Below are 16,793 nucleotides of genomic sequence, written 5' to 3'. Positions count from 1 at the left end.
GACTGAGATGGGCCCTAGAGCTTCAAGAACTAGAGGAAAGACTTTGGAACTTCCCTGGGGGTTTGGTCAGCCTCTCCTTCTTCAACCCTACACAATTAGAAACTCTGAAAAGGCTGGAAGCAATCTCCATAATCCAGGTTCCTGTAGTTCCATAGCCTATCCACTGTCTAATTTAGGGTTTGAAATCCCTGTTTTGTTTTCAAGCTGATTGTCAACTTAGACCTAACTTTGGATTTCTCATATTTTGTTACTTGCTTTTTAAGTGAATTTATCAACATTTAAGTTTATAACTCTGTACTATTGCTTTAGCCCATTTAAGGAGGAACGTTTTCCCAAAAATCAGAAATGTTCTCTAATACCAAATGTCCAGTTTTCTTACTGTGGAATCAAACTAAAGCAAAATTATATATAATTTCTTTTCTTACCTGTTTTCTTAGCTTTCAAAGTAATGTGTGTTTAAAATGAAAACTGAATAGGCTTATAGCCATAATTTAGTTGTGCTGAATTATTTGGCCATAACTTTGGTGGTGATGGAGACCAGATTTATATGCTGTGGGATCTGTTCTGTTTGGATCTGACAGCTGGCTTCATTAAATATCTTGGAGCTTTTTACTTTGCATGGGGATGGTTGGGAGGGTGGGAGCAGCAGTGGAAGAAAGCAGTCCAATTTATTTAACGTTCTCCATTTGTTTACTGGCTCCAGTCATAAGATTGTGCAGCTGTTTGAACAGCTGCCTTTTGATTTCCTTTTGTTTACTGTTTAGGTTTATTAAGCTTGTATTTAATACCTGCTTATTGTCTGCGTTAGCTTTCCTTTATTAAATATATTTTAATATATACCAGTCTCCTTGGGTCTAGGCATGCTTTGATGAATTAACAAGTTAATTCACTAGAAAAAAAATTTTTAATTCCATAAGTCATACAGAAAGTAGCCTATTCTTGATTTCTTGTTGTCCCTTAGCTTTACTATTTTAGTTAAATATTTTATATTTTGGTAAATGAACTACATTTTGAAATTAAGTCAGAATTTCAATCATGTTAAATCACCATTTATGTTCACTTTCTAAGTCTGCCAACAGGTAGCTTAGTCTACATACTCCAGAATAGTTTTTAAAAAGTTGTCAGACTAATTGTAAAGTATGTGAATCTTGTTTTAACTACTTTCTCTGAGCAAACTGGATACCCAGGAGGTATACACAGACACACAGAGCAAAAAGATAAATCTTATATTTATTTGTCAGTCTTATTATTTAGCCTATTCAGGCATACTTACTTACTAAAAATTTATTCAACATTGTGGAAATTTTATTCTTTCTTTACAGGTGAGGGACTTGTCCATTGCTTATATGCTGGTGACATTAACTTATTTCTATATTGGAGTCCTGGTTTTTGTTTCATTTCCTTCACCACCATTATCCAAAGATTGTATAGAGCAGGTAAGGCACTGTGTACCCTCTCTATGTGATTGTTTACACCTTCATATCTGCAGAGCAAGCAGTGTGATACAGTAGCAAAATATAATACCAGACAGGCCTGAGTTTGAATACAATCTCTACTATTTACCGTGCATGTGGGAATTTAAGCACCTTACCCCTCCCTTGTGAGCTTCGGTTTCCTCTTCCATTAAATATTATAATAGATACTCCATAGATATTTAGATGGACTCTCTGAGAAGTCCTACTGCATGCTGGCACCTTGTAGTACTCAAATAAATGATTCCTATTATATGCATAGTATTTTTGGGTGTGTGGAGAACTGTACTAGTAGTAGTCTTGAATTTATAAACCCTCCACAGAGACTATATTCAATTCCCTTATTTTCCAAAGTCCAGATCTGGAAATGTCTTGAATAAACTGGTGTCTTAGTTCATCAGTCCATAATAATAGGTCTGACACCCATTTTGGTACTATGTGTCAAGTATCAAAGCAAAGAAAGACTATTTGACTGTTAAAAAGACAGAGGGAGAGACAGAAAGAATAAAAGAAACATTCTTTTACTAAAAGGTTGCCATAAATAATATTTTCTTTGCTTTGGCCTGTCATAAACCTGGGAATAGTATAATCTCTAGTTTTATGTAACTGAAGAATTTCTCACAAGAAATAGCATGCACAGGTGATTTTCTTTCTAGGCAGAAGAAATTCCTCTAATAGAGTGTAGTGGAGTATATAGTATGATTTATTACAGATGAATTATAAAGGTTATTTCAGCATAATAGTGGTAATAATGTTCTCATCTTTATAAGATAAATAGGTTTGGGTTATTGCTGTTGTGATAGCTTGAAATGTTCTCTTGATTTCCTTGATTCCACAAGTTCTTTGGCAGCCAAATGTTTGCTGAAAATTCCCCTGATGTGAACAATCCCATATAAAGCCCACTCCCTTGGGAATAAGAATATCTGTGGTATTTGTATTTGCAAGGAAAAAAAAATCTGAGTGATTAGCTTTTTTTTTCTTAGATGCCTAACGAAAATGGAGAAAAGAATCATGAAAGGAAGGAGAAATAAATTCTTTTCTCTTTATTGATAGACTGTACATAATAATGATAGTAGGTGATAGATACACTCTCCCCTTATTCTATAATCTTACTTTGAAAGTGTAACAGTGTTTCAGAGGAGGAAAAGCAAGAGAACTATTAAGGATGAAGTAGCATTGAATTAGCTATTTAAATTTATTCAAACAAATTTATGCTTGAACCTTATAGAGCAGTACTTCTCAGACTGTCAGTGGTGGACAAGGTCTTCTTTGTTGTTGTTGTTTCAATATCAAATCATTTGCAGACTGATACTTTCGTAAAATGCCACATTTTAATTCTAATGTCAAATGTCTTTAAGTTTCCAAACACTTACTTTCAATTTCTGTACTTAGCTCATTGAAGAATCATAGTTAACAAACAGTTTGTGGATGGACGCCCGTCCACAAACCACAATTTGAGTGGCACCCATGTTCAAACAAAGCGAAAAAATTCCATTTTATATATTTGTATATACTGAATTTGATTTGTAACATTATTATCTTTCTTGGATTAGAATTTTTTAGACAACTTCCCTAGCAGTGACATCCTGTCCTTCATTGCAAGGATATTCCTGCTGTTCCAGATGATGACTGTATATCCACTCCTAGGCTACTTGGCTCGTGTCCAGCTGTTGGGCCATATCTTCGGTGACGTTTATCCTAGGTAAGGGCTCTTCTCTTGACCAGCAAGATGTGCCAAGCAACAAATGACTGTGCAAACAGGTCAGTTTAAAATGTGACTGATCCTTTTGCTATAAAAATTTGCCTAATGAACAATGAAAAACTTGCCTAACACCAAGGATAGATCATTTGTGTTCTTGTCCCAGAAGAGCTTTAAAAATAGAAGCTTCTCCCTTGTCCAGAATGATTTAAAGTTAATTCCTTCCAGTGAATTTATGTTAGCTCTGATACCAGTTACATTTATCTTATGATTTAGTCACTATTAATCTACTCTTTGCCAAGAAGTTAATAGTATGTAGGGACCTGTATGGCTAATAAGAAGCAACTCTTTTAATTATTGGTTATTGATATTTACTTGTATATTTAACATTCATGCATTTTTACATAAATGATCATTGTTTAGGATTGAAGGTGAGATACATAACAAGTTTAAATTCTTATTTGCTTCTGTAACTATTGCTGTAATTTTTAATCTCTTATTGGTAATGGAGGAGTTGTGAGTCCTTTTGAAAATCTGTTCAAAGCTAGTCACCCTCATCCAAGAGAAGTTTCCATATACTGCTTCAGGTTTCCCTGAAACTTCCTTGTGGACCCCTGGTTAACTCCTACTCTTAATTAAGTTTTATTATAGATTCATTCTAGTAAAAAGTACCTAGTCCTGACCTATTTTATTGGGAATAAATGATCTTTAATGAAGAAAACTTTTGGATAAAATTTGAAAAAAATTACATTTACGGTAACCAGCTAAACAAGTGGTCTTAACCAGTTTATTTGAAGTGAACTAATGCAGTCTTTCCCCTCATTTAATAAATAATTAGTTATAAATGTGTAGGTTTAAAAACAAAAAAGCTTTTAAAAGCAGAAATCGAGAGTTACCAGGCTTCTAGCATTGACAATAGCAGCAGCTACAGTTCTCCTGTTGGATTTCAGTAAATATTATTCCTATTGTGTTTATACACCCTGCTAGATTTACATTCACCAAAATAAAATAAATACGGAGAAGTAATAGATGAAAAAAATTCTAGGTAAATGCCTTATTCCTGTTTTCTGCCATTATTTTGCATAATGTTGGCTGTTAGAATGTTTTTTCTTCTTGTAAAAAGTCTGGAATTCCCTTTTGTGTTCACATTACATTTCTTCCCCTGCCACCAAGAAGACATTATCATTTATCCTACAGTTACAAGTACTCTACAGACTGCATACTTTGGAGCATACTTTTTGATTTCAGGACCCCTTTACACTTTTAAGGTTTATTTGAGGACCCCCAGGAACTTTAGCTTATGTGGGTTATATCCATCAATATTTAACATATGAAAAATTAGAACAGAATTTTTTAAATGTTTATTAATTTACTTAAAAAGCAATAATAAAACCATTACTTGTTAACATAAATAACATTTTTGAAAAATAACGATTTCCAAAAAAAACTTTCCTTTTACCTTTCAAAACTGATTAATGACATTAAAACTGATTTAATGGGGGCTTCCCTGGTGGCGCAGTGGTTGAGAGTCCTCCTGCCGATGCAGGGGACACGGGTTCGTGCCCTGGTCCGGGAAGATCCCACATGCCGCGGAGCAGCTGGGCCCGTGAGCCATGGCCGCTGAGCCTGAGCATCCGGAGCCTGTGCTCCACAACGGGAGAGGCCACAACGGTGAGAGGCCCATGTACCGCAAAAAAAAAAAAAAGAAAAACTGATTTAATGTCTGATTTGCTAGTAGATCATTGGATTCTCCTAGCTTCTTCTGCATTCATTCTGTTGTAATGTGTAATTTTTGTTTAAATATATGAAGAAAATACACCCTCCCAGTTGGAACAAGGAGTACTTTTAATAGCCTTTTAAGATCATTGTGGATATTCTTCTTTGATACTATGCCAAACCTTGACAAGTGGTAGTTTTTTAAAAGTTAGTTGAATCTGAAACTCAGTTACATTAAAATCCATTGGTCTGTCTTACACTATGGATCTTTTACCCATGCATAATTTTATAACATCAGGGTTAATCCTTTGGAAAATATTGGTTCAGTGAGTTCTGTAGATCTTCCAAATGTTGACACACTTCATTATGCACATTTCAAAACCCACATTCATTAATATCAAAAGTCTTTAGATATTTATTGGAAAACTGTCGAGCTCTCATGGTGGCAAATACAAGCTCTCCAAAATTCTAGTTTTTGCTCGAAAGCTCAAATGTTATCATTGGCAACACAAACTACCAGTTGCTTTCCTTGAAATGATAAGATCATGTCTGTCAAATACCCAAGTCTGAAGAACCATAGTTTATCTGCCTTTCAAGTAAAAATAGCAGTCTTTGGATAAAACGGCAGGGTTGTCCCCCAGCTCAGTTGCACAAGTACTTTTCCTCAAGACAACCTTTTTACTTCAGTATGCAGCAGATGTGCTTTATTATATACTTGCTGTTTGATCATACAGAATATTAAAAAGATGTATGTTCAAAGTATGAGATTTAATAAAACATAATTTTTACTCCTTTATCAAGGACAATTTTTAATAAAACTTTTTTGGTTTTTTTGAGAGTGTTTGGCAGTGAAGAATACAGTATAGAATACAGACAAGTGAAGCTGCCTCTATCCATGCTAAGGGGGCAGCAGTTTACCCACCAATGCTTTTGCAAAGCAAGTAATGTTTTGTCTGATTGGAAAATAATTTTTACCTCAGGGCTTCCTGAAAGGGAATTGGGAACTTCCCTGGGGTTCGTGGTTACACTTTGAGAACCAATACTTTGGAAAATAAACAAAGTTGATTCGTTTTACAATATAGAAATAACAAAGGCCCAACCAATGTCTCTCTCAAAGCTCTGAAGCAATTTTAAGGTTGGAGTTTCTGGATAAATAGTAAGATCTGGAAGCCTGAATATCTTTGTAATTCATCAAAATGGATGACTAACCACTTATTTGTGTAAATACTTTTCCTTATTTTTAATTCTTTCTGTAATCTTTACCTAGGATTAATTAACCTCTGATAACTTGGGCTCAAAATGTTGCTTTGATGTGTAAATTTGGCTTTTAAGGATCATTTTTGGGGGAAATGGAGTTATTTCTTGAGCATCGTATTCCATCTACATTATGTTTATTTGTGTCCAGAATTGATTCCCAAACCTTGAATTGTTAACATCTAGTTCAAGTTATTTAGCAGATATTCTATTCATGGTAAATACTGAATAGCTTTAAATGACTAAATCTGAAAAATAAAAACCTGCCCATTTTGCCTTACCCCTTAATAAAATTTATTTTTCTAATTATAAAAGTAAACACTTTACAAAGAAATATTGTAAAACATACAAAATTTGTTAAATATAGAAACAAAGATTACCCCAAATACCAAATTATAACACAGTCACTACACCCTTTTTAGTGTATTTCCTTCTGATATTTTTTCAAGTGTTTTGAGATTTTCTTGTGTAGTAAAAATCTAACTAACTTTTCCTCAAGTTGCCTAGATGGATTTTTACCATCTAGGTAACAGTGATTACTTACTTTTAATGTTTTTTAATATATTCCATCAAGTAAATTGTTACCCTGCCATATATCTAGGATGCTTCTGTCTTTTCACAAATACCTTTATGTTAATAGCTTTTTCAATTATTTTCTTATGATTTTCCACCCAAATGGAATTATGTGTCAAAGAATGTGAACCTTGATACACACTACCAGTTTGCTCCTACAAAATTTAACCTATTTATATAATCGCAAAAAAAGGGCCAGTATCACTGTCCCATCACCAGTATTGAGTACTATTGTTGCCTTCTATTTATGCTGTAATTTTATTGTCAAGTTTAAGACATTCTCATTTTAAGGATGATAATAATGAATTTTATTCTCATATTAATTGTTATAATTTGCCTGTTTTTATATTTTTTCTTCCTCCAAACTCTCTTCTCAACTTGTAGCATTTTCCACGTGTTGATTCTTAATCTAGTTATTGTGGGAGCTGGCGTGCTCATGGCCTGTTTCTACCCAAACATAGGAGGAATCATAAGGTACTGCCTGTAAGGGAACTTTGCCCCTTCATATATTGGTCTTTATTTTTATGCTTTTCCTGTTGTTGTTGTTGTTGTAGTTGTTGTTTTGATACAATTGTATAAAATTCCTGTGAGTATTTAAAACTGGTAACATTCAAATGTAGTTCCCTGGTATCAGTTAAGGTGCTCATTATCTTCCATTTCTGCTTATTCCTGACTCTAGAAGCCCCATTATCCCTTAGCTTTATGTACCTTTCCCTTCTCTTTTTTTCTTTTTCTCATAATTTTCTACTGTATTCCTTTTTCTTTATCCAAAATAAAGTTGTTTTTAATATATAATATATAACTTCTTGGGGTACCTCAAATGTCCCTAATATGTCAAGGCTATGTCCTAACTTTCTTAATCCATTTCTACTCAAGATCATATTTCAGTGTCGATTGTAGTCATAAAGTAAGAGTTTAGATCCCAGATGGCTCTTTCCTTAATATCTTTTCTCCAAATACATTGTGATAGGTTGAGTAGATTGGGAATATATTTGTGACCTCAGATAATCATGGAAAACTGAAATTTCGAATGATCTGATTTCCTTGACCTGTAGAAAGCAGGACTCAGTCACTTTTTGGAAGACCCTTACCTAAGAAAGTAGCAATAAACAAAAGGGGAGACTTTTAGCCTGATGCTTATTGAATATAATGGATTTACAAGTTCCCATTAACCTGTTTTCAAGAAAACTAAGTATAGGGAAGGAGAGAAGAAAGTATAGGTTCCTCTGTCATGTGTTTAGGTATTTTTGTTACTATCTTTGATAATTATGCTGAATGCCAAGGAGGCACTCTCAGTCTTAAGCAGATGCTAGCAGTCCTTCAACAACTCAGAATTTATAATTAGTTTATAAAAGATCAAAGGTATGAAGCCTATCTCCAGATGTTTCTGAGGAAGTAGCCATAATCACTGAGATACAGAGGAACTAGGGAGATTTGAGAGATGAATAAAAAACTCTTTGTCAAGCAGATGCTGTAAAGATGAACAGGAAATAATATTTTATATTAACTTAGCAAGTAAAATAAGTTTTAAACTCAAATGCTTTATGTCAACAAATGAATCAAAAACAATTTTATTGTAATATCAGACTGAGGAGGATTTAAATTGTACTATATTTACCATAATTGTAAATCAGAAAAACACAGGATGAATATTAACCCAAAAGCTTTTATTTTGCAGATATTCAGGAGCAGCATGTGGCCTGGCCTTTGTATTCATATATCCGTCTCTCATCTATATAATTTCCCTCTACCAAGAAGAGCGTCTAACATGGCCTAAGTTAATCTCTCACATTTTCATCATTATTTTGGGCCTGGCTAACCTAATTGTTCAGTTTTTTATGTGAAATAGTCAACTGTCTTCTCCAGATCTTTCATGGTGTTTTGAACTCTGACAACAGTTCCACATAAACTCACTTGTAAATGCTGTTGTTGCTGTAATTATTAATGTTTTCCTAAGGTAATTTGAAACCAAGGGAAATAGTGGTCCATTAATAAGTAATTCGTGTTAGAATGGGGAAAAGGGCAGTAAGAGTGGTCTTAATCTCTTTACCATTTTCATATTCACCCATCTCTTCATTCTCACTGTCTTTTCTGAGTAGAAATGTATGCCCCTAGGAAAAATCATGCTGGGTTTTGCTTTTAGAGATGTAGGGTGGGTGGGTTTATTCTGGCTACCATAATGATTCTCAGAGTGTCAGAGCAACTATGTTGCCAGATTCCATTTCTGTTTTATGTTTCAGTTATTCACTTTTATTTTATTACTTGCTATATCATTTCTGCAGTTTGCCCAAACCTTTACTGTTTTAGACAGTAAACCAAATACCTCATTTTAAAAAAGAAGTGTCCATGACATCAGTGTTAGTAGAGTGAATTCTTACGTGAGCCCTTAATCTCTGTTTTAAAAAAGAAAGAAGGAAAAAAAAAAAGCAATGTCAGAACAGGCCCTATGGTCATGAAACTTATGTAAAATAAAGGAACTAGGAGAGAATTTGTTGCTATCTGACTCCTCTTTTGTTTCTAATCCAGTTCCAGTTCCCCAAGTCACATTTTGCATAGGAACAAGAATTGTCCTCATAGACCCAGGGGGCTCTTTGGCTTTTTGGACCTCTGAGGATTGCATAGGATGTGATGACAGGACCAGTGGGGAAGAATATAGGAAGCATGGAAGAGAGGGATATATGAGGCGTTAAGGGAATAGAGAGGGGCCAGAAAGAGTGAGGCCTTCTTAAAAGTGTATTCTCTGCTGAGGGTGAAAGTGATTTCTTCAACACAGGAAAGGATTACTTCTGTTCAAAGTATGACCTCCAGAAGGAGACCCCCTCAACATACTTCTGTAACTGTCAGGGTAGAGGTTAAATCCCCAAAAGAAAAACTACTTGGATCTGAGAAAAGGATTAGGGAATCTGAATTCTTTGATTAACACTCTCCTCTTTTTCTTTCAAACTAAAAGCTAAACCAAAATCTAAATCCATGTCTTTCATGTAATATAGCCTCCATGTTCAGCTGGAAAAGTTAGATTTTTCTAATTTTATGGTAACATTAAACAGTGTATTGTGTTAATACACATCCCAAGATAATGTGTAGATTTGTGTGATTTTCCTTCCTTTGAGAAAGACAGGTGAAATGGTTTTTTAAACCTGGTAAAGAGCCCCAGATTCAAGACCAGCCACTCTTCTTTTTAGCAGAGCTTTCTATCTAGTCCATAGACCCATACCTATACTGATGAACTATATTGCCTAAAGCTCTTTTTCAAAAAGTCTCATTATGAAAATTCTCAAGCATACACAAAAGTAGAAAAAAATAATATGATAAATCCCCCCATCCCCATCCCCTACATTTAGTAATTATAAGACTTTGCCACATTGCTCACCCATCCCCCTTTTTTTCTTTTCCACTGAAACATTTTAAAGTCAATCTTCAAGTTATGTCATTTCATCTCTACAAACCTTAATATGCACTTGAACTTAGTTACGTTTATTGAGGGAGACAGTCTCTCTGAAGTTGTTTGTTGTTGTTGTTAGCAGAAACTGCTGGTAGAAATTAGGTAATTAGAAAATTCTGCGTTATGTGTCTGGATCCCGGTGTTAACCTCTCTTAGAACAGGAATATAAGGCGTGGAGAAAATGTGTCTCTGTGCCTTTATGACTTGAGGGTTTTGTTCAGTTAGAGACATAGGAATCAAAAGCCAGACCTTGAGAGATCTTCCAGGCTTAATTCTTGTTTATCTCTAGTTGCCTCCCTTGTCTTTAAAAACTTCAGAGACAAAGTTGCATTGCCTTTTTTCAGTGATATACTTGAATGTTTTAACACATAGAAAAGTGATTTGATATATTTTTGTGCATTTAATAATCAAAGTGAATATGAAAATGAATGCATTATTGATTAAACTGAAAAGCAAAGTGATATTTGCTTTTTTTTTTTTTTTTGCGTTACGCGGGCCTCTCACTGTTGTGGCCTCTCCCGTTGCGGAGCGCAGGCTCAGCGGCCATGGCTCACGGGCCTAGCCGCTCCGCGGCACGTGGGATCCTCCCGGACCGGGGCACGAGCCCGTGCCCCCTGCATTGGCAGGTGGACTCCCAACCACTGCACCACCAGGGAAGCCCGATATTTGCTTTTTGTTTTCTTTAAGAGACTTGCTGATTTAGAATTTCCAAAATCCTATGTTAGACTTATGCTGAATGACTTTGCCTCCTTAGGTTTTTCTTCACAAAACCAGCTCCTTTGGCCTATTAATTAGCTTGGTCGGAAAACTCTTTGTGTACGTGTGTCCTCGCTCACATATTAGAATGATGAGATGAGATCTCATTCTGATCATATTACAATTAGTTTTAGACTTTCTCTGCTGTCATCTCTTGGAATTTTCTAATTAAATTTCTTTCACTTTTTGTTCTGATGTGGTTAATCTTAGTTTCTTTGAATTTAGCTTATTTAACACATAACTGAGGACGTTATAAAATTTAAAATAGCTTGTTTAGAGAGCTCTTCCTTGGAAAGGCTCTGGATGAATATGTGGTATGCTAATACCGTGCCAGAAAGGACAAAGAAATATGCTTTGACATTTGACACCTATGGATGATCATCCAAAATCAGTTTCATCATCACACCCAAAAAATGTATTGGAATAAAGAATAAATTTACCCACCAAAAGGGGCTGTATTAGAGGGAAATATTCACTTCATTTACGCTAAATATATTTTGCAAATACAATACAGCCACTAAATGTAGAAGCAGAAGAGTTTTTGGTTTCTACTCGGAGTTCATTAGGAGAATTTTTTTATCTGTATTTTGACTTACTCATTTCCATAAATAATTGAATAACTACTATCAGGGAGGGGGAAATTTCCCCCCATCCCTCTTGAGTTCTTTTGGCTGGTCTAATAATTAAATTGACCCAAGACATATTAACGGGAGAAAGAAGTAAAACAAAACAATTTAATTTGCATGTGTAGAATTCTCAGAGAAATGGGACCCCCGAAGTGACCAAAGCAAGTTGTCCATATATCATTTTTAGACAAAGAAAGATTTATGAAGATTTAAGTTATGCTAGGGAGCAAACTGATGAAGAAGTAACAACATTTGTTTATAGTGTAGCTTTTTAAGCCTTGAGTTCCCTAACTCGGGTGATAAGGACGCTTTGTAGCCTCCTGGTATAGGGAGGATACCTTCACCTGGGAGATTTATTTCTTGATTTCATGGGGAAGGGGGAAGTCAGAGTGTTTTTTATATCTTTTGTTTCCACCAGCTGTTTCTCAAGTAACTTTAATTCAAAATAATCAGTATGCCACTGTGACATATCTTGGGGCAGCCTGTCCTGAGCCCCAGCACTGCCATGCTTGGTACTTTGGAGAAGGCAAATATGTATAAGACATCACTCATATCCTAAAGGAACTTGTGGTCTAGTAAACTACGCCTACAGGTAACTATAATGCAAGGCACTTTCAGACAAAGAGAAACAGATCCCTTCCAGTCGGGCTCCTCAGGGAGGGCAGGTAAACGAAGCTGAGTGGTAAAGCTGCAAGGACACATTTTCAGCCTTCTCCTAATAACTGTCCAAAATTTTAGGTGTTTGATACATTCGCCATCAAGTGGGATCTTCTAAAGTGTAATTGCTTTTACTTTGGCAAATTTTCTCTTAAGATAAGTTTTATAAGAAGTATTTAACTGCTTCTGTATACTGTTTATTGTTCTCTTTGCATTTTAACACTGCAAGATTCACTTCTGTGAATCTTGGACCGCAAAGTACAATTGGTCAATACGGGAAATAATCAGTAACACATTGGGCAATACAAACAGAAAGATTCTATAAGATTTTCTCTCCAAAAATTTGACTTATTTATCTGTATTCAAAACGTCAAATGTTTGGGCTCATTGATTAGAGCAGAAAATATTGATGCTGCTTGTTTTCTTTACAAAGCGCTGACCTGTTGCTTTTTAAAATCTGGTCATGGTGATGTGGTGGTGGTTTGTTTTCTCATCCCAATTCGAACGTCCAAAAGAAAATCCAAATCTAGCTGACACCTAAACAATAGAATGTTATATTAGTTTGTTGTCCAAAATGGAACGCGCACAAGGCAGCCTGGCTGGCCCCAGTTTCACAGTCGACTGCCGACTTCACTTCAGATTATGTAAACATGTATTGCAAAACAGCTCTGACGGGAACCTCATAACCTAAACACTGTTCTCTGAAATGTAATTTGTTGTCTTTTTATATAAAAGAAGAAATTAAATCAAAATTATTTTGAAGAAAAACGACTCTGGGATTTTGTTTAATTGAACTTTGCCAGGAAATGCCATTGCCTAGTAGCACTGACCCCAGGGTAGAAGGAGACAATCTTTTGCAGGGTCAGACTTCTCAAGTGACTCTGCATGTGTCACATGAGGTCACTCAAGTGACCGATGCATGTCTCACATGCCCTCCCTCATGTTCTAGATCCTAAAAAAAAAAAAAGGTATATGCTTTGTATGTTAACCAAAACCTAAAATGATCATCCCTTTTGGACAATAATACTGTGTGACTTCTCCCTCTAAGAGCATTTCAGAATGAATGTGGCACTTCAGATAAGTGTAGCCCAGTTTCTGGCAAAGAGCTTAGTATCATAATCTTACAGAGCCATTTAAGGCAATAGAGAGCTCTAATCTTCTGCCTGCCTTAAGTAAAATTCCTTTTTTTCCACAATGCCATTTTTTAAATATATTTCTCAACTCTTCTGCAAAGATAAAATAAGGCTGTGTCTTTTTAAAAGATTAAAAATTCCTCCATTCTCCTTATTCATCTCAGGCCATAAAGTACAGGGCTGGGATAGGGATTAGAAAGAGCACACTCTCTGCAGATTTTTCCTCCTTTGGGTCTCTCTTGATATCTCAAGTAATCCAACTGTGTTTGGTTTTAACAGACACTTAATATACACTTGTTTAATCAATCAATTAATGAGGCAGGATTCCACTTTAATGGAAAACAATAATTGCTACTTTTTAAGAGTTTTTCGTTTCTACTTGGAGTTCAGTACCCCCCCCCAAAAAAAAAAAATAGGGCCATTCAGGTTCAGAATTAGTCTCTCGGCCAATTCGGCCAATATTTAAGTACTAACCGGATGCCAGACTCTGTGCTAAGCACAGAGCATCCAGTGGTGAACAAGGTGGATGTGGCCCTGACAGCATCCTTGCCCACCCTCTGAACTCGGGCAGCTGGTCATTTTCCAAGATAAAACAACTTTAATTATAATCACACAAAGTTATGTAGACATGTGGACAAAAACTGGAAGGGGCCACAGAAGAATAAATGTGGGTTACCTGTTGAAGTGATGAGACTCTAGGTGAATCATTTATGTTGTTACTTTATTATCTGCATGACAAGCTTTCTAAAAGGATGTCTGTATTAAAAGAAGGCTTGTAGAAATTTACCTAGACTCAAGCCATGAAGTAAAGGACCAACTTACAAAGAACTTTTGGGATGGGGGATAGAGGTCATTGGTTACAGGGCAGGTCCAAGTTTAGTGGGGCCTGAAGTTATATAATTTGTTCTTCCCTCTTAAGGAAAAACATACAAAATTAGGAAGAACCCCATACAAGTGAGGATCCCTTGCTTTAACGTTTTTTAGCTTTAAGGTAAATCATCCACACAGCTCTGGGGACGGGACTTAGAAGACTGAAGGAGGTGTAATGAAGAAAAGTTTCAGCACTCGAATATGTCAAGCTTTGAGTGCCTCTGCTACCTTTAAGAACTGCAACTTTTACTAGATCTGAGCCTTTACTTCTCAAAGAGTCTAATTGGATTTAGCAAAATAGCATGGGATACAAATTCAGTAATGGTTAATATGGGATCACAATAGGACATTTTTCTTTTTTAGAGAGGTTTTACTTGGGAATGGGTTTTGCAGCAGGGGGGTTTCCTTTTAACTTTACAGAAATAATAGAGTTCAAAGATACTGTTTGTCAAATACCTATTCAATGAACCTTAGAGATGAGGAACATTTTAAGGGCTCTTGATGCAGAAAACAAGCCACCAAGAGCAACATTAGAATAAGGTAACATTTATTTATTCATACTTCACTTTGTCCCAGAAGGGACCTATTTTCACTACAGTAAAGTAAAATCAACTGCATAATTGTCTCCTTTTTTAGAGACTAAATTAGAACTTTATGACACTCTTTAAGGAGAGGAAACTATTCAAATAATTATACCTTTTATAATTTTATAGTTCTTTGTAGCTTATATTATAGTTCTTTATTGTAGGTAGATAAAGCATAATTCAATGAGGTAAACGTATTGATGATTGTCCTAGAATTGGAAATGCAAATATAGAGTTATCCTTCCCAGTGCTGCTAGAATTCTCTTAATGTAACATGAACCTGATTATATCCCTCCTCTGTAAAATCCTGCAGTGCCCCAATAGAAAAATGGGCAAGGGCCTTGTAACAGACAGCTCTCAGAGGAACAACTGCAAGTTAACATGAAGATTTAAAAAGTTCAGAGTCGAAATACTGATCTGTGCTAACGAATAAACCTCAAAAACATGAAAGTGAAGGAAGCTACATGCAAAAGACTAACAGTTCCATTTATATGAAATGTCTAGAAAGGGCAAATTTATAGGAACAGAAAGCGAAATAGTAGTTGCCTGTGTCTGGGGGTGGGAGCAGGGACTCACTGTATATGGCCACGTGGAGGAGATTTTCTAGGGTGATAGAAATGTTCTAAAAGTGGATTGTGGTAATAGTTGCACAACTATATAATTACTAAAATCATTGAATTGTACACTTACATTGAATTTTATGAAGTGTAAATTATCCCTTGAAGCAGTTTTTTAAGAAGTTCAACCTCAGTAGAAAAGTAATTTAAAATGCTTTCTACTTGTCGAATACTAAAAGAATAGTAACTATTATTATTATTATACACTGACAAAGGTATGGGAATGAACACTCATACACAAGTGGTTGGTGTAAAAGTGTCTGTAAACTTTCTGAAGATAATTTGACAATATGCATCAAAGCCTCAAAATGCTCATATACTTTGACTCACTTCCAGATGTATGTCCTAATTGGAAGGTGTGGATATATAAACACAAAGAGATATTTATCTCTTTACTATTTGTAATGGAAAAATTAGAAACAACCTAAATGTCCAACAATAGGAGATAAATTATAGAATACCCATCAATAGAATACTGTTTAGCTATTTAAAATGATGATGCAGGTGCCTATATGTAATAAGTGTGAAAAAGATATTCATAAATATAAGTAGAGTACAATTATGTATAGAATTTAAAATATTTGTGTATATATATGTATATATTGGAAGTTTATATAACAAATATGAATATTGGGCATCTGGGTATTAGGACTATTGGGTGTTTCTTTTCTCATTTGTTTATCTGTATTTTCTAAAGTTTTTAAATGTGTCATGTTTTATGAAAAAAAGCAATAAAATTTTTTTTTCTTAAAAAAGAAAATATCTTTCACTGACTTCTCATGACTTTAACTATAAGGATCGCTTTTGATATAACAAAATCCTTTGGACCCTCACACAATAGTACTTCTGTTTTTAGTATTTATTGATTTATAAAAATAATGACCAAAAGCTACTATAACTCCTATACCACTTATACATAGCTTTGAATATATTCTTAAAGTATCTACAAACATTTAAACAAGCGCCCCCCACCCCCTGCACACACACACACTCACACACACACCTTTTAGACCTATTTAGTCTACATTATAAACTTTGAAACAATTCTGTGGTCTGCAGGTTGGGAAGGACCAACCTAGAGAATAAAATAGAAATGCTTTAGCTTTTTATTTAGGCTTTTTATTACAATCTTTATACCTTTCGAACCTCACACCAGTTCATACAAAACTACTAATTCTCTCTTATTCCATCTGCTTTTTGTACATGCTGTGCCCTGAGCCTGACGTGCCCTTTTCCTTTTGTACACTTGACAAATGTTTATCTTTCAGGAGGTTGCTTGGAAATCAGCCTTAACTGCCTCCCAAATAGTTTAGGTGCCCCCTTTTCTGTGCTGTCCACTTCACACATGCTTTTAATGTAGCATTTATCACATTGTATTGTAATTACTGGCTGTG

General features: G+C 35.2%; 1 protein-coding gene across 9 annotated transcripts in view; it reads left to right on the top strand.

The window, feature by feature from the left end:
• Positions 1 to 16,403, top strand: part of SLC38A9 (solute carrier family 38 member 9) — a 106,654-nt gene extending 90,251 nt beyond the window's left edge. For 6 of the 9 annotated variants that reach the window (XM_022597371.3, XM_022597363.3, XM_022597358.3 and 3 more), the window contains 4 exons: positions 1,323 to 1,436; positions 3,026 to 3,174; positions 7,099 to 7,188; positions 8,393 to 16,403. In XM_022597371.3, the coding sequence (XP_022453079.2) occupies positions 1,323 to 1,436; positions 3,026 to 3,174; positions 7,099 to 7,188; positions 8,393 to 8,558 (519 nt within the window). In that variant the 3' untranslated portion in view covers positions 8,559 to 16,403. Of the gene's footprint in view, positions 1 to 1,322; positions 1,437 to 3,025; positions 3,234 to 7,098; positions 7,189 to 8,392 lie in introns of those variants that run through there. The other 3 variants (XR_002647912.3, XR_002647913.3, XR_002647910.3) reach the window with 3 other exon arrangements.
• Positions 16,404 to 16,793: the final 390 nt, after the last annotated feature.

This window comes from Delphinapterus leucas, chromosome 3 (genome assembly GCF_059928025.1).
Source record: "Delphinapterus leucas isolate spDelLeu-1000000601 "Yukka" chromosome 3, BTC_Dleu_Yukka2, whole genome shotgun sequence".
NCBI lineage: Eukaryota > Metazoa > Chordata > Mammalia > Artiodactyla > Monodontidae > Delphinapterus > Delphinapterus leucas.
This window is presented reverse-complemented; position numbering and strand designations above follow the sequence as displayed.